Source organism: Gadus morhua, chromosome 20 (assembly GCF_902167405.1).
Source record: "Gadus morhua chromosome 20, gadMor3.0, whole genome shotgun sequence".
In the NCBI taxonomy this organism is placed as follows: Eukaryota; Metazoa; Chordata; class Actinopteri; order Gadiformes; family Gadidae; genus Gadus; species Gadus morhua.
In genome coordinates, this window is record NC_044067.1 from 1,522,441 (window position 1) to 1,549,754 (window position 27,314).

A 27,314-nucleotide genomic window follows, 5' to 3' on the forward strand; every position below is an offset into this window, starting at 1 on the left:
ATGTTTGATTGTCTCTGATGATAGATGGCCTTTTGTTACGTCTGGCTAAATGATATAGGATTGTATTGATATCATTATTGAAATCACTATCGATCAGCATTGAATACCGATATGTGCAGCTTATTTTACGCTACGAGCAGGTTCAATATTACACTTTACCACTTTTAAATGTGTATTTATGTAAACATGTAGGCCATGCTGTTGCATGAATAAATATATTATATAGCTATAAGTAATGCAATTCTTTTATTAATACAGCCTAGACCTAAATATAAACATTTGACTGATGGATCATACATAAGCCGTGGCCTACGGGAGAAGAACATTTAGAAGGTGCACTGTGTAGGATTTAGTGGTGAGTTTGCAGATTGCAACCAACTGAATTCCCTCTTCTCACCTCTCCAAATAACCCAGGAGAAGCTACGGTGGCCTGTACTGTTCCAAATGGTCTCTGACAGCATTGAGTAGCCAAGTGTCAAGTGATGATATTCCTTGATAGATGCATACAGTTTATTCAGTCTGTAAAGCTACGGGTTATGGTGATTGGACGGGTTTATCACCGGCTTGGGAAAGCCACGGATACCAGATTTCTTCATTATTTTGATCAGAGCATTTGATTTATTGATTGCTGTCAGTATGCAAAGAGAATTTCAACAAATACGACACAAAATATGACAAAATAATACCTACCCCACCCTTGCCATCAACTAATATTACTGTTCTCATTCTTTGTGACATGATTACATAAAATTGTAATGGAAGCATGAACCAACGTGTTGAACACCCTATGAAAGCCAAAGCCCGCTCCCTAATGCATAATCAGCCTCAGGAGGTCTGCCTTGTCCGATAAAGGACCAATGGCAAAGCTTCAGGACTAATTGAAGATCACACAAACTTAAAGAATTAAATTAAAGAATGTTCTTAACATATTGTTTATTGTCATGGAGAATCAAAAAACAAAACATTTAATTGCCATTGTCCTTTATGAATGAAAAAAAAGTAAATACTATATATCCCATCTGACCCATGAAATGTTTGTTTAATAAAGTGAACACTATAAAATATGCTTATTTTTTCTCTCTGCCTTTGACCAAGTCTCCCTTACAGCAATGTCCTGCATTACAGAACAATATAAAAAAATCACATGTAGTTACAACAAGCAGTAGACATTAAAGCACTATTATCAATAAAAACACAACATTTTCAAACACGAAAGAGTAATCAAAATATTAGCAGTTTACAATATAAAAATCATTAAAAAGGTAATAAAGCTGGAATCAAGACTAACTCCTCCAGGCCGAGGTCATCCAGGAGCCTAGCCCTCTATTCGGCGTATCATAGCTAAACGCTGTCTTTGCCAAAACCCAAAGGCACCCATGGGATCTGAAGGTCATCGTATGTTTTGACCTTGTTTTACATCTATTGACCTGGAAAGCAGTGAGGTGAGATAGGTGGGGAGTTAACCCATAACAACTTAATAAACATAGATTCCAGTGAAAGTCGCTTCACTTTATAAAACGTACTATCTATATACTTTCTCTCTGAATGCGTAGTTGTAGTAACCGACATGGGTCAATGGTACTGCTGTGAAGTAGGACTATTGCTACGGAGGACCTGTTCCAATATCTCCTCAACGACGTTGCACTCGTAGTTCACTCTTTCAACAAGGCGTCCATTACCTTTTTGACCTTTTCCAGACTGTTTAAAAGTTGACAAGAGACAGAGCTATAATAATACATATTGTGTGGCGTTTTAATTAGATGCATTTATTTGATTATATTATGTGTAGATGAGAGGGAGAGAGAGACTGACCGATCCGTCTTCTGTTTACACTCCTCAGAAAGGCTGGCTTTCTCCCCCTCCAACTGCGCCACCTATTGGGGAATCACATGGTGTTCGATGTTCTAACAACTAACAAGATGTGTTGATCTTATTTGTATAAAATTCCATCTTGGTTGCTGCCTCAAAGGTTTTCACAGTTGACAGTCAACATTTATACTCGACACATTTCATTATTTTTTACTGTCAGGTTCACTGAGAAACTGAGGACTAGGCTGGGCACTGAAAAGCTTAAGAAAAGAGAAAACACCAGCAACCTACTAAACTCAAAAGGCATACCTTTAAGTTCAGTTCATCTATTTGCGCCGCCTGGTCTTGGTTTTCTTGCGTTAGGCTTCTATTGGCCTCCAGTAACCGGTCTCTCCTCTTATCTCAACGTTCTCGTGAGTTGGGGCAGCAGAGCTTCTCAGGCTCATGTGCATTTCTGGCTCTCCTTCGTCACAATTAGGCCTTGGTCTCTTCTTACCTTGAGGGGGGTTTTGTCAGAGAGGATTCACCTGTTATTACCAAATGACTGCAGCTAGTTAACACACTGTATGCTAGAGAAATATTATATGAAATATTGTACCAGCTGTAACTCATAAACTAAACAAAGAACAGATGGTGAAAATAACAGGAGGTAAAAATATAGTATGTACCACCCAGACAATATAAAACACATTTTACCTGAAGGGCCCTCTCCTGAGGTCTGTGGTGTGCTCGGGGTGGAGGTCGTGTTGTCATGATCAAAAGACAGTCACACGTAATATAATTCAATATGCAAATCAATACATGAAGTATAATTAGTTTTTGTGTAAATGTCAGGCAGACCTAGCAACGACCTTCCTCCACCTGCCTGACTAACGAACACAGTATTAAAAAGACACAGTATTAAAAAGACACAGTATTTAAGCTGATTATTGGCTACCTTAACTTATTCATCATGTGGAGCTTTTATGACATTAGCATGTAATAAACATTCTCAATCTCTATTATTCTAATAATGATAAAAAAGAGAATAAAGCATTTTAATTCATATTTGATGTACAATATATACTACCTACAATATAATAATATATATATTTTCTTTACCTCTTGTAATTGATCATCTTCATCAGGCCTCTCGTCACTGTCAACATAAACAATGGTCAGAAATGCCAAGCTCAGTCAATGACCAGTTTTCTGTATTTCCCTAAAAGACTACATACAGGTGTCCTGTACCGTACTATTCTGAAGGGAGGCAGTGCTGATATCTTTGGATTTTGACGGGAAAAGTAAAGTGTTCACTTGACAAAACCACAAGTATCACAGTATGTGGCTGCAGTGATTGAATAAAGTAAACAGTTAACATGAGATACATTTAGCTGTAGCCATTAAAGATCATACAGGTAACTTGGACTGTATGATGATACCTAAAGCACTCAAAACCCTGTGATTGTGGACTCACTCCGTTTCCTCAATGGGTTCGTTATCGCCGGGGTTGGTCCTTCTTTTAAGGCTGTATTCTCTTAACTTGGATGCCACATTTTGGATAGTGTTCCTGTGTAACAAAAGAATATTGTCAGACTTTTGTCTTGATAAGAGGGACCGTGTAGTGGTTCTATTTCATGAATTGCCTTATGGGCTTGTCCCGTGAGCGCACTCCCATGGACTGAAAATGTCAGCAATTCACCAATCAACGTGGGCCCACATTTCCCAAGGCACCGTGTATATAACATGGCTCACAGTAGCGTTCGTCCTCTTTTCTCCCAGCAGTTGCTTGAACCATCTACCAATACTACTACTTCGACCAACTACGATGAAGGCCTCTGCACCTCCTGCCCGGACACTTCCACCTGGCCAGACCTCATCTCTCGCGGCATTCCTTGCTTAGAACTGCCCAGGTGGACATTTTCGTGTTCAGAGAGAACCCCAACTGCAGCTTATGGTTCTTCCTCAGCCGTGAGGTTCTTCCCCTGTTTGGGGTAGAGGCGACGGCACGCACACCTTGGCAGCGGGCTCTCTTGTGTGCGTTCCTGCCACTTCAACTGATCCATTTTCTTTTTTGGAGCAGATCACAGAGGAGGATCTGTCCCTCATTCTGGTGGCCCCAGAGAGTCGTTCAGTGGTTAAGGCTGGCCCTTTCAAACAAGCGCACAGGATTGGTGTTACGGTAGGGTAGCATGGCCTTAGGGTTAGAGTCAGTACTGATGTCACACAGAGGGGGTGGTGTTGAGGTGCTCATTACAGGTAAGTAGCAACAGCTGAGTGGACAGGTGGCGGAGAGTTTGAGACTGAGGTGAGAGTCGGGAGAAGGAGAATAACCCGAGGGACTCACGCTGCTTGGACATTCCATGAAGGGAACACTTTTGGGATAGATATATATGCATGGTGAATTAAAGACTGGATCAAGGCGCGGGCTGGTCAGCGGGACTGACGGTTCGTCCAACCGGGACGAGGAGCCGGTGCAGAATGTGAGAGACGGACCTGTGGTGAGTACTGTGGTAGAAATTAATGATTATATTCTATGGTAAACCATTATTATTATTAGGAGGCCCGTATATCTTAATGGTAGAAGATACACGGTGCCTGTGAGTCTGGGGTCAGAACAGATGGTGGAACCCCTGATAGGAGCAGGAAGCTACGGGGTTAAGGCGTGCTGACCTCAGCCTAGTGTCTTGGGCTATCTTTGTTGACCATTTGCTGACCATTCAGGTTAAGACGGATTTATGACTGAATGGAGGCGGACACCTCAAGAAGAAACTGCTCTGTTTGTGTGTATAAAAAGACGCTGGAGTTTGTGAACCGGCAGTGCTTTGCAAATCATTCGGCTGTTATCGTTGTTGCTTTTTTAACGATAAAGTATTTTGTCAATACTTGCTCCGGACCCCTCGATTTCTTTTCCTCTCTCTTAAGTTAGTCAAAGTGTTTTATATCTCGGTTATTATCCACCACAGTACCTCGCACCTAACCCCCTAGATAGGTTAGATTGCACTCACCCAGGGAAAGATTAGGAACACTGCTCAAGTTCAGAACACCACGTAGGGATAGAGTTAGGTTGCGGGCTGTCTACGGTCGGCATCGTAACAATGGGACAGTGCACCAGTCAGGAAGGCTGAGAGGTGGATCTTGCAGGGCAGAGGCCGCCAGCAGTGGTTATCAATGTATACACTTCCCGTGTCTCTTATAATAATAATAATAATACATTTAATTTAGAGGCGCCTTTCAAGACACCCAAGGTCACCTTACAGAGCATATAGTCATCATACATTTTTTAAAAAACAAGACATTGTGTAAAAATAAATAAACATAAGCAATAAGAAATAAATAAAACAAAAACAGGACAAAACAAAACAAAAAAACAATCAAAACAGTGATCAGTTAGACGTTGTGTGCGAGTTTGAACAGGTGAGTTTTGAGTTGTGACTTGAAGGTTGTAATGGTGTCTGATTGTTTTATGTGTGGGGGGAGGGAGTTCCAGAGCCTGGGTGCTGAACAGCTGAATGACCGGGCACCCATTGTAGTGAGTCGTGATGTGGGGATACATAGTAGTCCAGCAGAGGTTGAGCGGAGGGAGCGGGAGGGAGTGTATTCTTGGAGGAGGTCGCAGAGATAACTGGGGGCTAGGTTGTGGAGAGCTTTGTAGGTGAGGAGTAGGGTTTTGTATTGGATACGGTAGTGTACTGGGAGCCAGTGAAGTTGAATGAGGACAGGGGTGATGTGGTCAGATGATTTGGTGCGGGTGATGATCCGGGCGGCTGAGTTCTGAATGATCTGCAGTCTGTTGATGAGTTTGGTGGGGAGTCCGGTGAGGAGGGCGTTGCAGTAGTCTATGCGTGATGTGACAAATGAGTGAACTAGGATTTCAGTGCTGGATTGGGTCAGTGATGGGCGGAGTCTGGCGATGTTGCGGAGGTGGAAGAATGCAGTCCGGGTGATGTTGTGAATATGGGGTGCGAATGAGAGGGTGTTGTCCAGGATGACGCCGAGGCTCTTGACTTTGGAGGAGAAGGGTACTGGGAATCCATCGATAATTATGAGTGGAGCTGGGGTGTGTTGTGATTTAGTGAGGGTGGATTTGGATCCGATGAGCAGGGCCTCGGTCTTGTTTCCATTGAGTTTCAGGAAGTTCCTGCTCAACCAGCTCCGAATCTCTTCCAGGCACGTGATGAGGGAGGTGGGGGGGATGGCAGCGGTAGGTTTGGTGGAGATGTAGACCTGTGTGTCGTCAGCGTAGCAGTGAAAATGGACCCCATGGTGACGGAGGAGTGTGCCCAGCGGGAGGAGGTAAGTGGTGAAGAGGAGTGGACCCAAGACTGACCCCTGGGGGACACCCAGTGAGACACCTGAACACCCAGACTTGTGGTTGCTTAGTTGAACAAATTGTTGACGGCCGGTGAGGTAGGATGTAAACCAGGAGAGTGCAGCACCAGTGATCCCAATACCAGCTAGGCGGTCCAGGAGCAGAGGGTGGGAGATGGTGTCGAATGCTGCGCTGAGATCGAGGAGGATGAGAATGGTGAGTAATCCAGAGTCGGCTGCAAGGAGGAGGTCGTTGGTGATTTTGACTAGGGCTGTTTCAGTGCTGTGTTTTGGACGGAAGCCAGATTGGAACGGTTCGTGGAGATTGTTAATGTCGAGGTGGGACTGTAGTTGTGCGGCAACCACCCTTTCAAGTGTTTTGGAGATGAAAGGGAGATTGGAGATGGGTAATGGTTAAGGTCAGATGGGTCAGCACCAGGTTTTTTCAGGATGGGAGTGATGGCAGCCAGCTTGAGAGTGAGGGGTACAGTACCAGTAGTGAGGGAGGAGTTAATTATGTTGGTGATCATGGGGGAGATGGACGGAAGACATGCTTTGACAAGGGAGGTGGGAAGAGGATCGAGCTGACAGGTGGTGGTTTTGGCTTTGCGGATGAGTTCTGAGACGGTCTGTTCTGTTACTAGGGTGAAGTCAGAGAGGGAGCTGATGAGAGGTTGGCCAGAGGTGATCATCCAGGGTGGGTCATCAGAGGGGGTGCGAGATGAGGCCAGTTGTTGGTGAATGGTGTTTATTTTAGAGCTGAAGAAGTCAAGGTCGCAGTGCATTGGGTGGTGGAAATATCTGGAGGGAGAGATTTAGGAGGCTGAAGTAAGTGGTTGACTGTTGAGAAGAGGACTCTGCTGTTGCCTGTACCAGTGTTGATGAGGTTGGAGTAGTATGAGGTTTTGGCAGTGGTGAGGGCATTCTTGTAGTGATGGAGGTGGTCCGAATACATTTGGCGGTGTACAGTGAGTTGAGTCTTATTGTAGAGTCGCTCCAGTCGACGACCAGTGGCTTTGAGCTGGCGCAGATGAGGAGTGAACCAGGGAGCAGTGTGGGTGAATGAGACTGAGCGGGTTTTCAGGGGGGCCAGGGTGGTGAGGGAGGAGGAGAGGCAGTTATTGTAGTGAGTCACCAGGTCAGTCAGGGAGGAAGCTGGGGGAGGGTTGGGGTAGGAGCTGATCATGGTGGAGAGGTCTGTGGTGTTGATAAGTTTGATGTTTCTGAAGGAGATGGTCCGTTGTTCCTTGGTTTTGTGTAGTTGGGTATGAATGTCAAAAAGTACAGCTTTGTGGTCGGAGATGGGGAAATCAATGACATCAAGGTTAGTGGGAGTGATGTCAGTGCAGCAGATTAAATCCAGAATGTGACCTGGATCTCATTATACGCTCTGCGTTTAATGAGAAGGTTTTGTGTGCTTGTGTGGACTTTTAGTCTATCGTCACACATATGGTCTTTGCCAGTGTTGCACACTCTGTGTGTTCTCTGGCTAGCTTCTTCGCTGCGTTGATACAAAATTTAGCTGATCTTTGTTGCCGTCTATTTCATGTAGGCTAAGACGTCTTGGCTTCGCCTCATGATGGCATGCCACTGGGATTAAGAGTGTCCGGTTATTCTGGCTTTGGTCACGGTTCATAACCGGCGTCTTCAACATCCCATTCTCTAACAATTTATAATGGATGATACCATTCTCTGATTTGGTCAGCTTTCCACATTCTGTGGGTTCACTGGCAAGCTAGAGCTTATTTGTTGTTTTGTTGAGCCAATGGGGGCACCGGGAATGTGGGCGGTGTACATTGCTGAAATTTTAAGTGCACATAAATGACCGCACGGGACAAGCCCATAAGGCTAAGCCCAGAGGGCTACATCTGCAATCACAGAACTAGAGTTACAATAACAACTATCGTTAAGGTGGTTCACCAGAGGTTCTGTACTCAAACCCCATTATAGACTACATGCAGACACTCTTGAGCCAGATCCTAACCTCTTCCAACTCATAATGACCTCTGAAATCACTGCTTGTTGCGTTGTAGAAACTTTCGAAATAGTAGGAAATAGTAACAGTAAGTAGTAAACTAAGATGTACAGGTGATTTATTTTAAATGTTTCACTTGCAAATGTGCATTAATGGTGACCTGCATTACAACTAAATTAATTAAAAAGTGGTATTGAGTGTAAGAGCCATTTTTAGTCAATGTCTAGTTTGCATATTTTCAGTCATTGTTTTATATTATATATGATTATTATTACTATTAGCATGGACCCATAAGGCTTCGGTAGATTCATGATATCAAAAGAAGCGACATCATGCGTGGGAAAAAAGCTAGAGGCCTACAAAGAAACAGTTTTATTATTATTTCTTGCCTTTGTTTGTATTGTTCCCATTTTTGTTGTGAAGGTTTTATCCTTTTTTTTGTAAGGTGAGATAGACATGAAGGTATGGGAGAGTGAGGGGAAGACATGCAGCGAAGGACCCCGGGCAGTAATCGAACCCCGGTCTCTGTTGTAAGGACCGGGCCTTAATGGGACGCCCTCTACCCGGTGAACCCCCGGGGCGCACTGTATTGGTCCCTTTTTACACGTAAAAGATCAAACTTACTGAAGAGACATGTCATTTATGGAGTCAGGCTCATTGCTTCTTTAGGCTTACCAATGTTCACAATGTTGGGAACATTAGAAAGAAAATTGGAAAGACAACTTTACAGTGAGTGAATTGTTACATTTCCCTGGGAGACCTTTCATTTTCTTTAACAGATTTAAACTACAAAGTGACCATCTGATAAACAAGCAGGCAGCGAATATAAGGCGGGGCTGATAACTTACTAACCACCCCCTAAACACAGTATGATAACTTTGATCCCCATTACAGAAGAGGCCTTACCTGTAAGTGTCGGTGTTGTCAAAGTCCTGTTTGTTGTGAGTTGGTTTCAGATGATTACACTCAATCACACCAATGACTCCGATGCTTCTCTTGTGTTTAGTCTGTTAGGAGCACATACACCCAAGTTGAAGTATAAGAACTAATAACAAGTCACTGAATACAATTTTGCACACAAGCACACACTCACTTTTAGCTGACAGCCGACCCGACGATACGCCTTGATGAGTCGGTTATTGTAGTACATCATGAGGCCATAATGCTCCTTGCTCTTCGTGTTGTACCCAAAGGTGATGCGGATTTTTTGTTTCTAGAACGGGACTCAAGGAACAATCTGGAACAGAAGAACTGATGTACATTCTCCACAGACTTAAAAATATTTCATGCATAAATAAACCTAACCCACACACGCACACAAACTCCTCAATATGGGGGCTCTGATTTCCCTAACTCCATAACACATAATCAAAAAAGAACCAATAAACACTAGCTCCTAGCCTTCCCTTAACAAAGAGGAGCCTGCTATAAACTGGAGTTGGATCCCAGGCGCTACACCGTATAGCAGCTGCCCCTGGATTAAATGCAGAGAATGTGCTCATTAGTTATTTCTTCTGCAAGGAAAAACAGGAAAGTGTCTGGAAGAAAAGGATACCACAGTTTTGGGTTTGTAGCTGTACGTTCTGTCGATATATTCAAGGCTCTCGTCGATGGGACAATTCTCCACCCTCCGTCCTCGAATGTTGATCTGCATAGATGGCTTCAAGTAGAGGATGCTGCAGTATGCCTATGTTTAGTATAGATAAACAACTGAATACAACCTCAGAGACACACAAGAATAAAGAAAAGAAATTAACTAAGAAAATGAATCACATCTAGCTTTAAGAATAACATCTAGTCTTAAGTATCATTAATTGTATTTATATACATATATATATAAATACTAGAGCTGTCAAGCGATTAAAATATTTAATCGTGATTAATCGCATTAATGTCATAGTTAACTCGCGATTAATCGCAGATTATTTTTCCCCATAATTCTTCTCATTTTAATTCTCTTATCAACATGGTGAATTGCATCGGCTTGCCTTGTGCAAATTATTTTTTATTGATAACAACATTGGCATATACTGATCAAAACAGGACGATACAAAAAAAGAGCCTATAGTGCAATTAAACGACTGCTTTGAACAAATGTCATTTGAACATAGCAGTCAGGCTACTGCTTCTTTGTTTTGAGCCAAAAAATGTTTTTTTTTTTTTTTGTATGAAATAATTGCGTTAATCACGCGATAATTTTTAACGCCGTTAAATTTGGTTTGCGTTAACGCCGTTAATAACGCGTTTAACTGACAGCTCTGATAAATACATTTGATTTATTTGGTCTCTGCAAAGTGCTTCAGTACATAACATTTTACAATGCAGACATCAGGTTTTCTTATGAATCCCCATGTCTGAAATGTTCAAAATGATGACATTAACATTATTGTTTTAGAAATACGGTCATCTTAATATCTTCATTAATTTATGCTGCATCATGAAGGTCTGATCCCTTTCTCTGCATTCGGTATGTGGGTCTTCCCCCAGAGCTACAGGGTGTTCATGTGTACCATGCGGTCAGCTGAGGTCGCTACTACTTACACGCAAGGAGGTGTTACTCTCAGGGACTGAAGTATCTGAAGTGTCTGAAGTGTCTGAAGTGTCTAAGTCATCACCGGGAATGCGGATATCATTCTCTGTGGTGAAAGCCAACTCCATATTCCCTTCAGATGTCCTATAATGAATGTAAAGACATAAAGATAGCGGATATTTTTAACTTGCTTTGTATTACAGGACTCGAGAGGTCTAATTTAGCCGCAATCATTCTAAAACATTATTTTGTGTCCATTTAACATAGACTGTTAAATGTCCTAACACGCCGTGTTCTGTGGGCTTTAAGCATTAATGTCAATCTTTCCTTGATAAGTCTAGTAACCATGGGGATGAACCCAGACCTGCGGAGGTTCCAGATGATGATCTTGGTCCCGGAGGTGGACTCGATAGCATAGAGCTCAGTGAGCAGCTCTTCCTCTTTTTTGAAGGGTGAGTGTTCCAGTATGTCCCTCAGACTGGCCCGGTTCTCCCACATCTCACTCCCACTGAGTAGTCACTCGGGTCAAGGAAGTTCTTATTAGGCTTGGCGGGTGTAACCGATATTTTCCTCACCTTGGACCAAGCAGACCCCTTTAACTTCGGTGTCATAGCAGGAAAACCAGATCCAAGTTCAACAATATTATTACATTATGAACCATATCTCATGTTGGAAAGCCAGTGCAAGGTTATGTTTAGCTTCTTCTCTAGCGTGGTCCAAATTTGGGCACAAGGATATTATGTATGTAGCATATAGAACGAAAAACAATTATAATCCAAAAAAATATATAATAATAATCCTCTAAAAAGTACCTTGCCAAGGAACCAGATATCGCTTGATTAAGATATCCAGAGTAATTTACTTCATGATAATAGTGATCCACAACGCACAACAGCAATGACCAGCAAAACAGTGTGGACTCACTTGAAAAGCTCAAAAGGATATACTTATTTGCTTGCTGTTTATTAAAGCTGATGATAGGCACACCGATGTGCTTGGCTCCGATCTTCTCCAGGTAAGTCTGTGACAGCATGCCAACACACAGGTCATTCTTTGATTTGGATAAAACAATGACATCCTGGCCAAGACACATTGAGCCAGACTTGAAACCGTTGCCATACATTCCAATAGGAAGTTTGCCGTTCAGAGCTATTTTGTTGCTAAATCCGAAGCTATAAGGGAAAAGGAAAAATATGTTACATACAATACTTCACAGCACAGTCATGAATAAACTAAATTCCCTGACTTGTAATGATATTATAAATAATCATCGATATTGTAAATAATCAACTATCACCTGAGCATCCGCTGCATAGTTTTACGGTCAAGTCCATTTCCGTCATCCCTGAAGGTGAGACACTCCATGTCTCTGATCTTGGTCTTATCGATCCATATCTGTTTGGCATTGACATCAGGGTCGTATGCGTTGTCTACGGGAAGGATTAAGGAAAATAAAACGAAAACCTCTTAAATTCAAGTCTATACATATGCTAACAAAATATCTGCTATTTTAAGTGTAAAACATTTGGAAAAAAATTATCTCTGCGTTTGTGAATGTGTATTGTAAATCATTTGGCCTTTGTCAAATGTCATGTGAATTTCCAGTTCCAGAAAACTTAAAACACACTTTACCAAAAACAGACACTGAAACTAATGTATGCTGCCACATAAACCGAAACAGGAGGACTGACCTATGAGTTCAGCAATAGCACTGAAGGGCCCGCGGTGGCTGGTAGAGTTGGTGTCGAGATAATTTGTGCAAAGCTGAAGTGGGAACATCCATTACTGATTACACAGCACTGTGGTCATTCACACAAAAATGACTACAAGGGATCTGACATATATGAACCTCCTCTATACCAGATCCCGACTCCGCTGAAAACCCACGGTGTTAACGGTAGATGGCTCTAGCTCCTCACTATAGAAACAAACTCTGGAGTACTGCACAGACTACTGGAACTCCAGGTGACAAGCAGACTTCCAGAAGGCAGATGCAGGATGTCTTTAGTAGTATGGATAGGAAGGCTATATCTACTCTCTGGTGTCAGATTTTGGAAAACAGTGAAATCTTTGAATCTTTCAAATCCTCCACTGCTTCCACGTCTTAGTGCAAGATTCCACTCTTTTGAAAAACAGCTCAGATAGTTCCCCTGCATAAGGGCGTGATCCCAATGATCTCAATAATAATTGGCCTTTATTAAACTATCCTGTATAACAAAAATACAGGATAGTTCCTTGGTAAACACGCTGACTCTGTGCCTTAATCAAGGTTAATGTTCTCCAAACTCAAAAGTCTGGCTTCAGAACTAGACATGTAGTATTATTAGTTACCAGGATATTAAGCAACAATGTGAACTCTTTATGACTTTTTTCCAAAAGCTTTTGACACAGTTGCGCATAATAGTCTGTCAAATAATTAACCCGTTTCATTATAAGGCATTACTATTCAAGTTGTCTAAGTATCTGACAGCCCAAAGTAAGTAACCCAAATAAGATTGAATACACATATCTAATGACTGCATGGCAAGATTTGGGTATTATCAACCTCATTTCATGAATGAGCTACCGTGAGATTGGAAACTTCTAATACTCAAACGTTTTAGGGACTTTGAAGTCTGTTTTTGTTTCCTGTCAAAAAGGTTATCTGTCATTTATGTTTATGTTTATCACTAAAAAATGAAAAGAAACAATTTGCTGCTAGGTGGATGAGGGGGGCTATGAAAAGTGGGTCTGCATTCTTTAATGCATCCATGTCTTTGAGGCGTAACGGGGTGGAGCCAGACATTGTGAACATCCTGGAGAAAACTTTGAACTTCCGATTTCCTGCATTCTAGTCCATTTTAGGGTGACCTGCTGGACATTGGAAAATCCTAAATCCGTTCTGATTCATACCCTATATTTTCAGTTGCAGGGCCTGCACAAGACAATACTATTTAACGGAAAGGAACAACCACCAATTAACTATTGACTTGAGATTTCTTTGTAAACTAAAATGGCAAAATTGAGACTTATAAACCTGAGACTAACTTTCAGTAGATTCAAAGGAGGATTGCAGAGATGGATTTTTTGTTTGTCTGATTTTTTTGTATTTTAGAAGCGGTGCTCACTGTGCTTGATACGCCCATGATTTAGTAGCTAAGCTATTCATGCTGCTGCACGTCCTTTCCACTAGATGGCAATGAAAGCACAAGGAAGGAGACCGCATTGTCAGCTAATGTACTATAACACCTTCAAAGTTATTTTTTTACCATCCAATTTCATCGATACACCTTCATCCATCAAAAATATCTTCTTGCCCATGTCTTGTCAATGGTAATCGGCAATACTTTGTTCTTTTTTATAAAGAAAAGCTTATCCGGGGGCCGGGGCTATTGGAGTGAGATTCAGGGCTTAAGTCCCAAAAGCACCCCGCTCCTCCGCAGTTCGTTGGGGTTTGAGGTTGTTTCCCTGTTCATAACTAAATGAGGCTATCACTCTTTCGGGAGAACCTTCATCTAAAATGAACTATTGCGATACAAATGCACACCTTCATGTTATCAAAAAATCAAATGACCTTTACCCTTCGGTGCTGACATTATGGCAGCTCAATCAACTACACTTCCACACATCAGAATGGGAAACTGTTTTCAGGGCGGGTCTCGTTCTCCCGCGTAAAACTTTGTCTGGTTTTTGATGCTGTTGTTGAACAGCATCCCGACCTGGCATTGTTTGCACAGTCAGTTCTACTCTCTATGAAATGGCTTCAATTTAGAAGAAAGAAACCGTAACTGGTATCGATCTGTTGACGCCAGAATCAATCTTCAAGTAGTAGCATCGACATGTTGAGATTGATCCGCCCGCCGTCGCGCTGGAGCAGCGCGACACGGCCTACCAGTATAACCTCAACGGTATTGACAATGGTACCTTTAGATAGAAAGGTGAACATTGTACTCTGATGCTTTTAGCAAGCTGAACTCATTATCATTAAAACGTGTTAACACAAGATATTAATTGCCATGGGAATACACAGTGCAGCCCGCTAAGTCGTAACGTCCCATTTCTTTTTCATTTTCTTCGATGATCATCGATATATTTCGCTCGTGGGATGTCATTAAGATTAGTATTGGCATAATTCGACCAATCGATACAGGGGATATGTTAACCTTACCGTACTCAGTGGGATCCCGCGGTCCGTCAGTGCAGCTGCCATGCTCCTGTGAAACAGAAACTAACCGAGTGCAAGAAACTAAACCATAACTTATGGTTTGCATTGGGCGGGTTTTAACTTGTTCCGCATTAGTTAGTTTGCGTAGCCTCATGGTCTACCGTTTAACACTGGTTTCTGGTCCATAACTCGACCAGCACACCCCCCCCCCCCCCCCACACACACACACACACACACACACACACACACACACACACACACACACACACACACACACACACACACACACACAAACACACACACATGGGATGAATCTTTGCCAATAGATAATAGATATCTAGATCATAGATGTAATAATAATAATAAATTAAATTTATCGCTTAATATGGTATGCCTACTCTAAGACGCTTATATGCGTATATGTAAATATAACAATAGTAAAAAAATGGTAGAACAAGAACATATTATAGTGTATGTATGTACTGTATAATACTGATAGTCTATAAATAAGCAGAACCTGGACTAAGACTGAACTATACAGGGAGGGTATTAGTATAGCATGGGCGTACCTTCACCAATGTGTGTCCCATCCGATTACTTTGGTTTCCAGGGGAACGGTTGAAGTAAAAGTTGTTGACGATCTAGGCTACTCTACAACAAAATCGATCCCAACTCATATCCAACCAACACGGCCAAACATGAGAAACCCAGACGGCCTCTGCGTTTGAATTATGGAACGTTGCATTTTTAATGTCTACAAATATTCTAGACTAGAGAGTGCGCGCCAATCAATGAAACCTTATGCGGAATCAGATAAAGTCGGCTCTCTTTACTGCGCAAAGCACGTTTCAGAAATCAGCACATTAAGATAAATGTAGTTGTAACACAAGCTATTTTTGATTTTTGTTAACATGGAATTATTTCAGGGGAGAAAATGCTGTGAATAAATGTACGCACACTCCATTCAGGATTAGGACTGATACATATTTCGGTCTAGGCCTAATCAATTGTGTTTTAATATCTTTAGCATTCATATTATTGCAGTTTATTTTATGCACCTCTTATTACACATATTTTTATATTGTAAACTGCTAATATTTTGATTACTCTTTTGTGTTTGATAATTTAGTGTTTTTATTGAAAATAGTGGTTTAATGACTACTGCTTGTTATATCTACATGTGATTTTTCATATTGTTGTGTAATGCAGGGCATTTCTGTAAGGGTTACTTTGCTCAAAGACCGAATGAACGAAAATACATATTTTGTAGTGATCACTTTATTAAATAGACTTTTTATTGGTAAGACGGGAATAGCCAATTGCCATTGTCCTTTCATTAATAAAGGACAATGGCAATTAAATGTTTTGCTTTGTGTGTTGATTCTTCATTACAATAATTAATATGTTAAGAATGTTCTTTACTTTAATATTTTAAGTTTGTGTGATCTTTAATTAGTCCTGAAGCTTTGCCATTGGTCCTCTATCGGACAAGGCAGACCTCCTGAGGCTGAATGATGCAGTAGAGAGCGGGCTTTGGCTCTCATAGGGTGTTCAACACGTTGGTTCATGTTTTCATTGCAATTTTATGCAATCATGTCACAAAGAATGAGAACACTAATATGAGTTGATGGTGAGGGTAGGCCATTTATTTTACTATCATTTTGTCATATTTTTTGTCATATTTGTTGAAATTCTCATACCGATAGCAATCAATAAATCAAATGCTCTGATCAAAAATAATGAAGAAATCTGGTATCCGTGGCTTTCCCAAGCCTGTGAAAAACCTGTCCAATCACCATAACCCGTAGCTTTACAGACTGAAAAAACTGTATGCATCTATCAAGGAATGTCATCAATTGACACTTGGGTACTCGATGCTGTCATAGACCTGTCATAGACTGTTCCATAGATTTGGAACAGTACAGGCCACCGTAGCTTCTCCTGCGTTATTTAGAGAGGTGAAAAGAGGGAATTCAGTTGGTTGCAATCTGCAACCTCTCCACTAAATCCTACACAGTGCACCTTCTAAATGTTCTTCTCCTGTAGGCCATGGCTTATGCATGATCCATCAGTCAAATGTTTATATTTAGGTCTAGGCTGTATTAATAAAAAAATAATTGCATTACTTATAGCTATATATAATCTATTGTAATTTATATTTATTCATGCGACAGCTTAGCCTATGTTTAGAGAAATACACATTTAAAAGTGGTAAAGTGTAATATTTTAACCTGCTCATAGCTTGAAATAACCTGCACATATCGGTATTCAATGCAGATCGATAGTGAATTCAATAATGATATCAATAAAATCCTATGTCAGGTATATTCTTTAAATTAACAATTCTGAAGTACAGTAGATAGAAAAAGAAACATAGCCATACGTAACAAAAGGCCATTTAGCATCAGAGACATTTAAACATCACTAAATAGATGTTAAATGAGTTTATATTATATAATTTGGTTTTATGAGAGGGTGCTGAGGTGCAGTTTGTAGAAGGGGCTACAGAAGGGCGAAGAAAAGCGACCATAAAGTATTGTTATTGATTACCAATCATATCTAAATAGTCTACTGTGCACCTGCTGTACAACACTGATTTACTTTCACTTTGTTGTCAACATTAGTTCAATAAATATGGAGTTGAGATGGAGGCTTAACATTTCTCTGAGTCTCCCCATCTATCCCCCAGTAAAGGCCTCTAGTTTGGCTCGAGCTGTAATGACCGGTGCACTAAGATGCCGCCACACTCCACTCATGTTTATTTCTCCATCGGAGGACGATAAACAAAACACACTGATTTACATTTCTGAGAAGATTCGTTAAAATGTCAAATAAAATAGCTTTCCTGTCATCGCTGAGAGGTCCCACATCAATTTTATGTTTCCATCAGCATATCAACTACAATTTACAGCAACAAATATGTCCAAGATATGCTTACATTTATATCGCTCTAAACAATTCCAAGATTGAATATCTCTCAGACCGTGTGCCCTTCAGAGGTCAAACCAGCGTAATCTTTTTTTATGGTGTAGCCCCTTTCATTTACAACTTTTCATCATTCAATATTGGGGGGGGGGGGTTGTCTCATGGCACTGCAGGTTTCAGTTCAGTGAGGGTTTCAGTTCGCAATAATATATAGAATAAGAAAAAAACATCATTTTTTTCCTTTTTATGCATTGGTAGTCAAGGCGGGGCCCTGTTGTTGTTAAGGCGGCCGCCTTAACCAAACAGTGCTGGGGGAAACACTGGATCTTGTCTGTGCAAACAAGGCAAGGTCGGGATGCTGTTCAACAACACTCATTTGTTTAAAGATCAAACACCAGACAAAGAGAAATGCGTGGGAGGGAGAACGACACCCGTACCGAAAAACAGGTTCCCATTCTGTGGTGTGGAAGTGTTTTTGATTCAGCTGCCATAGTGGCAGCACCGAAGGGTAAAGGTCATTTTATTTTTTGATGACATTAGCATTTCTATTGCAACAACTAAAAACTACCTCAAACACCAACGCCTCAAAAACATGGATGTATTAAAGAATGCACACCCATTTATTATAGTCCCCCTCATCCGCAAACTGCCATTCGCTAAACTATTTTACACTTGGATTAAAAAGTGTAACTCTTCTATGAATGAATCCTGATGTTTTGGTCTGTCTTCCCACCAGTTACCACAACAGGTCCCAACGCCCTTCAGTGAGACTGTTGTCTGCTTTTCTGTCTGAATTTTTGCCTAAAGCAATGTTTCTTTTCATTTTCGAATGATAAACATCAACAACAGACATATAACCTTTTTGACAGATGTTTTTTAGTCCTTTCCAATCCAAGGTCAGTTGTAAGTTTCTTTTGGTTCTTTGGTTTTTTATGTGAATCACTACAGTGTTGTGCAATCAATAATGGATGTTCCCGTTTCAGATTAGCAAAAAAGTTTCTCCACACCAACTCGACCAGCCACACCGTTTATGTGGTAGCATACATAAATTTCAGTTCCTGTTTTTTGAAAGTGTGTTTTTAGTTTTCTGGAACTGGAATAAAAGAATTCCATAAAAGAATAAATGTTTTACAATACAGCTTCACAAACGCAGAGATTTTTTTTTCCCAAATGTTTATCACTTAAAATGGCAGACAATTTGTTAGTATATGTATAGACTTGAATTGAATCGTTTTTCGTTGTATTTTCTTTATTCCTCCCCATAGACAACGAATACGACCCTGATGTCAATGCCAAACAGATATGGATCAATAAGACCCAGATGAAGGACATGGAGTGTCTCACCTTCAGCGATGACGGAAATGGACTTAGCCGTGACTTGATGCATCAGATGCTCAGGTGATAGTTTATTATTTAAAATATCAAGGATTATTTCGAATATCACGACATCAGGGAATTCGGTTTATTCATGACCGTGCTATGTACTGGATGTAATGTATTTTTCCTTTTCCTTTATAGTTTCGGATTTTGCGAGAAAAAAGCTGAACGGAAAACAATCCATTGGAATTTATTGCAACGGTTTCAAGTCTGGCTCAATGCGTCTGGGCCAGGATGCCATCGTTTTATCCAAATCAAATAATGACGTGTGTTGGCATGCTGTCAGAGACCTACCTGAAGAAGATCTGAGCCAAGCACATGGCTGTGCCTATCATCAGCTTTAATAAACAGGAAACAGATAAGTATATCCTTTTGAGCATGTAAAAAGGGTCAACACACTTCCTGGTCAATGCTGTTGGGTGGTGTGGATCACTGTTATCATGAAGTAAATTACTCTGGATATGTTAATCCAGCCATATCTGGTTCCTTGGCAAGGGCCTTTTTAGAGGATATTATTATTGATTTTTTATTGGATTATAATTGTTATTGGTTCTATATGCTACAGATATAATATCCTTGTGCCCAAGTTAAGACCAAGCTAGAGAAGTAGCTAGACCTAACCTTGCACTGGCTTTCCAACATGAGATATGGTTCATAATGTAATTATATTGTTTATCATGGATCTGGTTTTCCTGCTATGACACCGAAGTTAAAGAGTTCTGCTCGGTCCAAGGTGAGGAGTATATCGGTTACACCCGCCAAGCCTAAAAATAACTTCCTTGACCCGAGTGACTACTCAGTGGGAGAGAGATCTGGGAGAATCGGGCCAGTCTGAGGGACATACTGGACCACTCACCCTTCAACACTGAGGAAGAGCTGCTCACTGAGCTCCAAGCTATCGAGTCATCCGGCTCCAGCACCGGGACCCGGATCATCATCTGGAACCTCCGCAGGTCTGGGTTCATCCCCATGGTTACCAGGCTTATAAAGGAAAGATTGACATTAACGCTTTAAACCCACAGAACAGGGCCTTGTCAGAAAATGTAACAGTATATGGTTCGGGATGGACACAAAATAATGTTTTAGAATGTTTGGCGGTAAATTAGACCTTGAGTCCTGTAATACAAAGCAAGTTAAAAATATCTGCTATCTTTATGTCTTTACATTCATTATAGGACATCTGAAGGGAATATGGAGTTGGATTTCACCGCAGAGAATGATATCCGCATTCCCTGTGATGACTTAGACACTTCAATCTCTGAGAGTAACTCCTTGCGTGTAAGTAGTAGTGACCTCAGCTGAATTCAAGGTTCATACTGCAGATACTGAACGCAGAGTAAAGGTACGGCCACACCAACCGCGTTACCCGCTAGGGCTGAACGATCTATCGTTTTCGACCGAAAATCGCGATCTCAAGCATTACGATTTTGGGATCGTCAAAGCTGCGGTGTTTTTTTTTTTTTTTTATATTTTACAAAGGTGCAATTATTTTGATGCTGATGAGCCATTGAAGCAAGTTTACTTAAGAAAGAGGGCTCCCTTTTTATTTGACTTTTTTGGTTGTTGTTTCTTAGGTACTTGAATAAACAGTCTTGCATTTGAAATCTGTTGCCAGCAGTTTTCATTATTGCATTACCTTAATGGAATTCATTGGTTACATTAATTTATACTGAAACTTGATTTAAAGAAAATAAATCGTGGTTGAAATCGAAACCGCAATCTCTACCAGAAAAATCGCAATTTCAATTTTTTCTTAAAATCGTTCAGCCCTATTACCCGCGTAAGACGCGTATAAAATCGGCAATTTTTCCATAGGGAACCATTGGTTTACGCGCGTATGAACTGCGTAGATGCGTTACATGCGCTAAAGCAACATTTTAGCCGCGTATGAGCTGCGTATATACGCATCTACACGCCTACGCCCGGAGTTCAAAAAATTGAACTTTCAACGCTCCAACGCGTGATGCTTAGCCGCGATAGCCAATCAGCGTGGAGCTTGACCCGACGTCACTGGCAGAGAGTAGTGACGCTTGCACAGAAGCATACGGCCGACATCTTTCTTTATTCTGGGTGAAAATAGTAACATAGTTACGCCATTAAATGCGTTTATGGAAACATTTTTAGCGAGAAATGTGCATTTTACTTTCATAATGTTCGCTCGGTGAATGTGAAGGATGTTTGGTTTGATAGTTATGACGGAGTGAACGCTCCGTTCACTTGCATGGACAGAGTCTCTGGTTGCTAAGCAACCTCAACGTCTTGGCAGACTATTTCTCTGCTGATCAACACTACGAATGCTGGAAACACACCAGACACACCATGTGAAGTTATTTAACCCGATTATTGTTATTTATATCCGAGATTATTTAATCTAACCCGATCTAAACTCTATCATGCACCCAAACACGGCGGCGTTTGGGTTTCCTACCTCGGACTCCTAAATCCAGCGCAGCCACAGGCGCGTTAGGCGCGTTGAACCATTTTTGTGACACACAATGATCAAGCAACATTTTAGCTGCGTTACGCGCGTAAATCTTACGCGGGTTACGCGTTTGGTGTGTTCGTACCTTAAGGGATCAGACCTTCATGATGCAACATTAATTTATGAAGATATTATGATGACCGTATTTCCAGAATCATAATGTTAATGTTATCATTGTAAAACTATTATATTATGTACTTAAGCACTTAGCAAAGACCAAATAAATCTATTGTATTTATTTACTGCTAAGTACAATTATTATGATACTTAAGACACGGCTAGATGTGATTCATTTTCTTAGTTCTTTTTCTAATTCTTGTGTGTCTCTGAGGCTGTATTTAGTTGTTTATCTATACTAAACGTAGGCATACTGCAGCATCCTCTACTTGAGGCCATCTATGCAGATCAACATTCGAGGACAGAAGGTGGAGAATCGTCCCATCTACAAGAGCCTTGACTATATCGACAGATCGTACAGCTACAAACCCAAAACTGTGGTATCCTTTTCTTCCAGACACGGAAACTTTCCAGCTTTTCCTTGCAGAAGAAATATTTTTATTTCTGTGGAGAATCAACATCAGTTCTTCTGTTCCAGATTTTTACTCAAGTCCCGTTCTAGAAACAAAAAATCTGGATCACCTTTGGGTACAACAAGACGAGCAAGGAGCATTATGGCCTCATGATGTACTACAATAACCGACTCATCAAGGCGTATCGTCGGGTCGGCTGTCAGCTAAAAGTGAGTGTGTGCTTGTGGGCAAAATTGTATTCAGTGACTTTGTATTAGTTCTTATACTTCAACTTGGGTGTATGCGCTCCTATCAGGCAACAAACCTGAGAAGCATCGGAGTCATTGGTGTGATTGAGTGTAATCATCTGAAACCAACTCACAACAAACAGGACTTTGACAACACCGACACTTACAGGTAAGACCTCTTCTGTAATGGGGATCAAAGTTATCATACTGTCTTTAGGTGGTGGTTAGTAAGTTATCAGCCCCGCCTTATATTCGCTGCCTGCTTGTTTATCAGATGGTCACTTTGTAGTTGAAATCTGTTAAAGAAAATGAAAGGTCTCCCAGGGTAATGTAACAATTCACTCACTGTAAAGTTGTCTTTCCAATTTTCTTTCCAATGTTCACAACACTGGGCAAGCCTATAGAAGCAATGAGCTGACTCCATAAATGACATGTCTCTTCAGTAAGTTTGATCTTTTACGTGTAAAAAGGGACCAATACAGTGCGCCCCGGGGGTTCACCGGGTAGAGTGTGTCCCATTAAGGCCCGGTCCTTACCACAGAGACCGGGGTTCGATTAATGCCCGGGGTCCTTCGCTGCATGTCTTCCCCTCACTCTCCCATACCTTCATGTCTATCTCACCTTACAAAAAAAAAGGATAAAACCTTCACAAAACAAAAATGGGAACAATACAAAAAAAAACAAATGAAATAATAATAAAACTGTTTCTTTGTAGGCCTCTAGCTTTTTTCCCACGCATGATGTCGCTTCTTTTGATATCATGAATCTACCAAAGCCTTATGGGTACATGCTAATAGGTAATAGTAATAATAATCATGTATAATATAAAACAATGACTCAAAATATGCAAACTAGACATTGACTAAAAATGGCTCTTACACTCAATACCACTTTTTAAGTAATTTAGTTGTAATGCAGGTCACCATTAATGCAAAGTAAGGTCACTACATTCAGTGTCCTTCAGATCCCATGGGTGCCTTTGGGTTTTGGCAAAGACAGCGTTTAGCTATGATACGCAGAGTAGAGGGCTAGGCTCCAGGATGGCCTCGGCCTGGAGGAGTTAGTCTTGATTCCAGCTTTATTACCTTTTTAATGATTTTTATATTGTAAACTGCTAATATTTTGATTACGCTTTCGTGTTTGATAATTTAATGTTTTTATTGATAATCGTGCTTTAATGTCTACTGCTTGTTGTAACTACATGTGATTTTTTTTATATTGTTCTGTAATGCAGGACATTGCTGTAAGGGAGACTTGGTCAAAGACCAAAATTAAAAATATACATATTTTATAGTGATCACTTTATTATCAAACATTTTATTGGTCAGATGGGATATATAGTATTTACTATTTTTTCATTCATAAAGGACAATGTTGGCAATTGAATGTTTTGTTTTTTGATTCTCCATGACAATATGTTAAGAACGTTCTTTACTTTAATATTTTCCGTTTGTGTGATGGATCTTTAATTGGTCCTGTAGCTCTGCCATTGGTCCTTTATCAGACAAGGCAGACCTCCTGAGGCTGAATGATGCATTAGGGAGCGGGCTTTGGCTTTCATAGGGTGTTTAACATGTTGCTTCATGCTTCCATTACAATTTTATGTAATCATGTCACAAACAATGAGAACATTAATATTAGTTGATAGTAAGGGTAGGCCATTTATTTTACAATAATTTTGTCATATTTTTTGTCATATTGGTTGAAATTCTCTTTACATCCCGACAGCAATCAATAAATCAAAATAATTGAGAAATCTGGTATCCTTGGCATTCCCAAGCCTTTGATAAACCTGTCCAATCACCATGATCCGTAGCTACGGGTCATGTTGATTGGACGGGTTACAGACTCAATAAACAATGCATCTATCAAAGAATGTTGTCACTTGACACTTTGCTACAAAAGGGCGAAGAAAAGGGACCATAACTAAATATATTAGACTATCTAAATAGTCTAATGTGCACCTGCTGTACAACACTGACTTTACTTCAATAGATATGGAGTTGAGATGTAGGGCTGGCCCGAATTATTCGAATATTCGAATACTCGTTCGGCAAATTTGTATTCAAAGCTTAAATCAGTATTCGGAGCTTCGTTGTTTCACGTACGTGACGTTACCAGAGCGAGGGACGCTAACTATAAGCGACACCAAGCAGAGAAGCGAGAGAGGTGGAGGAAGAATAGATATCTTGTTTCCCTTTACTTTATAACAACTCGGGAGGAAAGAAATGCTTAGTGAAATGCTAACCTTAGTCGTTTGTTTACGTTCGCTGTACAGCGCCGCGCCAATCAACTGTGACTGGCTTGCTGCAGAGCGTGAGCGTCTTGCGAATACCCGGTCAATATAATATGGACACATAAGACAATCAATATTCGGTATTTTTTATGGATTTATTGTACAAATTCCCTGAAAATATGCACGTTCCAGAATGAATTGAAAAGCTCCCGCAAGGGCTGAGATGGCAGAGGACGAATATTCGAAGTATTCGAATATTCGCTCGGAAAAAACCAACGAGTATTCGAAGCCTGAAAAATGGCATTCGGGCCAGCCCTATTGAGATGGAGGTTTAACATTTCTCTGAGTCTCCCCATCTACACCCCAGTAAAGGCCTCTAAACTATCATCATTCAATATTGTCCTTTGAAAATGTTTTGGAGCTGTTTAAATAATAATAATAATGGCTAATATAAGGAATATACATTTTTGAAAGGGAACTATGGAAAGATGAGGAGTTGTAAATTGTATAGGACACATCATACACAAAGACATTCCTCCTAGGACAAATTATGTCATTTTTGCCATTCATGTCCATGGGGTTTCTCATTACAGATATTTACAATTCAGTTGCAGATATCCACTATGTGAATGACTGATATCTGCAACTGAATAATAGATATCTACAACGTCATTTTGCCTGGTCAAAACTTAATTTAAGATATTTGAAAAGGGACATGTAGATATCTTGAATTTAGTTGAATTAAACTGGAATTATGAATAGGCAGAATCAAATTGTAGATATCTCAACCTGCGTTGCGCGGTGTTTGGCGCGGCGGTGTGAAAGTAGCTAAACAGTTTTTTAGTCCTGCCTGGAATCATTATCGTTCATGACTGGCTTCAGAAACGTTTATCCCCGACCAAGACTTTATCGTTTCCTTTTTTCTGGAGAACTTCCATGAACGGAGAAGCAATTTTAGTAAAAGTAGTCACAGTTAAAGAATTGGGAGAAAGTTTCACGTTTTAATCGGTTAAAGTGATCGTGTGCTTCTATTGGTTGCTGACATTTACCCAACATCATTTTAAAAGACTACAAAAACATTGCGACTGCTGTCTAGCCTCTCTCACTGGTTGCCTGCAGTCACTCACTAACAACCACCACCCAAAGCCCACGCTGGCCCTGTATGGACATATCTGTATTCAATGCTGATCGATATGTTACCAATGAAATCCTATAACATGCATATTCTTAAAATGAACAATTCTGAAGTACAGCAGATAGAAAAAGAAACATAGCCATATGTAACAAAAGGACGTTTAGCATCAGAGACAATCCACATCACTAAATAGATCTTAGGTGAGTTTATATTATATAATTTGGTTTTATGAGAGGGTGCTGAGGTGCAGTATGTAGAAGAGGCTACAGAAGGGCGAAGAAAAGAGACCATAAAGTATTGTTATTGATTACCAATCATATCTAAATAGTCTACTGTGCACCAGCTGTACAACACTGACTTTACTTTCACTTTGTTGTCAACCTTAGTTCACTAGATATGGAGTTGAGATGGAGGCTTAACATTTCTCTGAGTCTCCCCATCTACCCCCCAGTAAAGGCCTCTAGTTTGGCTCGAGCTGTAATGGCCGGTGCACTAAGATGCCGCCACACTCCACTCATGACCTTTATTTTTGCATCGGGGGACGATAAACAAAACATACTGATTTACATGTCTGAGGTGCTTTTTTAAAATGTAAATAAGGGACAATAGCTTTCCTGTCATCGCTGAGACGTCCAGCATCCTTTTTATTTTTCCATCAACATCTGAACTACAATTTACAGCAACAATTATGTCGGAAGATATGCTTGCATTTATTACAATGAAACATTCTAATATCAATCGGTCTAAACCATTCCAAGATTCAATATCTCTCAGACCCTGTGACCCTCAGAGGTCAAACCATCTTTAATATTTTTTAATGGTGTAGCTCCTTTCATTTGCATCTTTTCATCTTTCAATATTTCCCTTTGAAAATGTCTTGGAGCTATTGTATTTTGCAAAATTCATAAAGGAATATACATTTTTAAAAAGTTTGTAAATTGTAAATTTAATAGAACACATCATAGAAGAGATTAAAGTTGTTTTGCCCCCTCTTGGTTAGGGTTAGGGTTAGAGTTGGTCACTGGTCACTGTACAATTACGATGCTGGAGGCAGGGAACTGCAAGCGCGTAATTTCATATTTTCAGTGACCAGAAACTCGGCCAGCACTAGTAAACTTAATGCCAGTAAAGGTTTTGATTGAACAGCATGTAGACCGGCCACTAAAGAAATACACTAATTGAATTCCCCTTCTGAAAGCTTCCTCAACTCAAGCTTCCTCAAATGTCAAAGAAGGGGCCCCTATCCCACACTCTCCATCCCTCACTCTCCACCTCAAGCTGGTGTGTGGTGAGCGTTCTGGCGCCGATTGGCTGCCGTGCATCACCCAAATGGGTGCTACATACTGGTGGTGGTTAGTGAGGTCCCCCCCCCCCCTTCACTGTAGGCGTCTTTGAGTGTCTAGAAAAGCGCTAAATAAATTCAATGAATTATTATTATTCTACCAACAGGTGTGCGTGTGATAAGCCAATAAAAGCCACTTCAAATTCTGCCCCGCCCTTTGACTTAGTGTCAACACTAGTGGGAGTGTCCACCTAGACGGATGCTGGATGCATCACTTTACCAGCCTACCCAGTGGACTGTAGCAACTGGTAAGCCTATTAATCCATAACACATAGACGGAAAACCCTGCGTTAGTTTCATTTTACCAGGAAC

At 40.7% G+C, this 27,314-nt stretch overlaps 2 protein-coding genes across 3 annotated transcripts in view; both read right to left on the reverse strand.

The window, feature by feature from the left end:
- The window catches only part of LOC115533112 (MORC family CW-type zinc finger protein 3), a 267,109-nt gene extending 252,245 nt beyond the window's left edge, over positions 1-14,864 (reverse strand). Inside the window, exon 1 of the mRNA XM_030343378.1 lies at positions 14,752-14,864. Coding sequence (XP_030199238.1) covers positions 14,752-14,793 — 42 coding nt within the window. The 5' untranslated portion in view covers positions 14,794-14,864. The remainder of the gene's footprint in view (positions 1-14,751) is intronic.
- LOC115533109 (MORC family CW-type zinc finger protein 3) overlaps positions 1-27,314 on the reverse strand; it is a 113,556-nt gene that overhangs the window by 31,119 nt on the left and 55,123 nt on the right. The gene's annotated exons all lie outside the window — the stretch shown is intronic.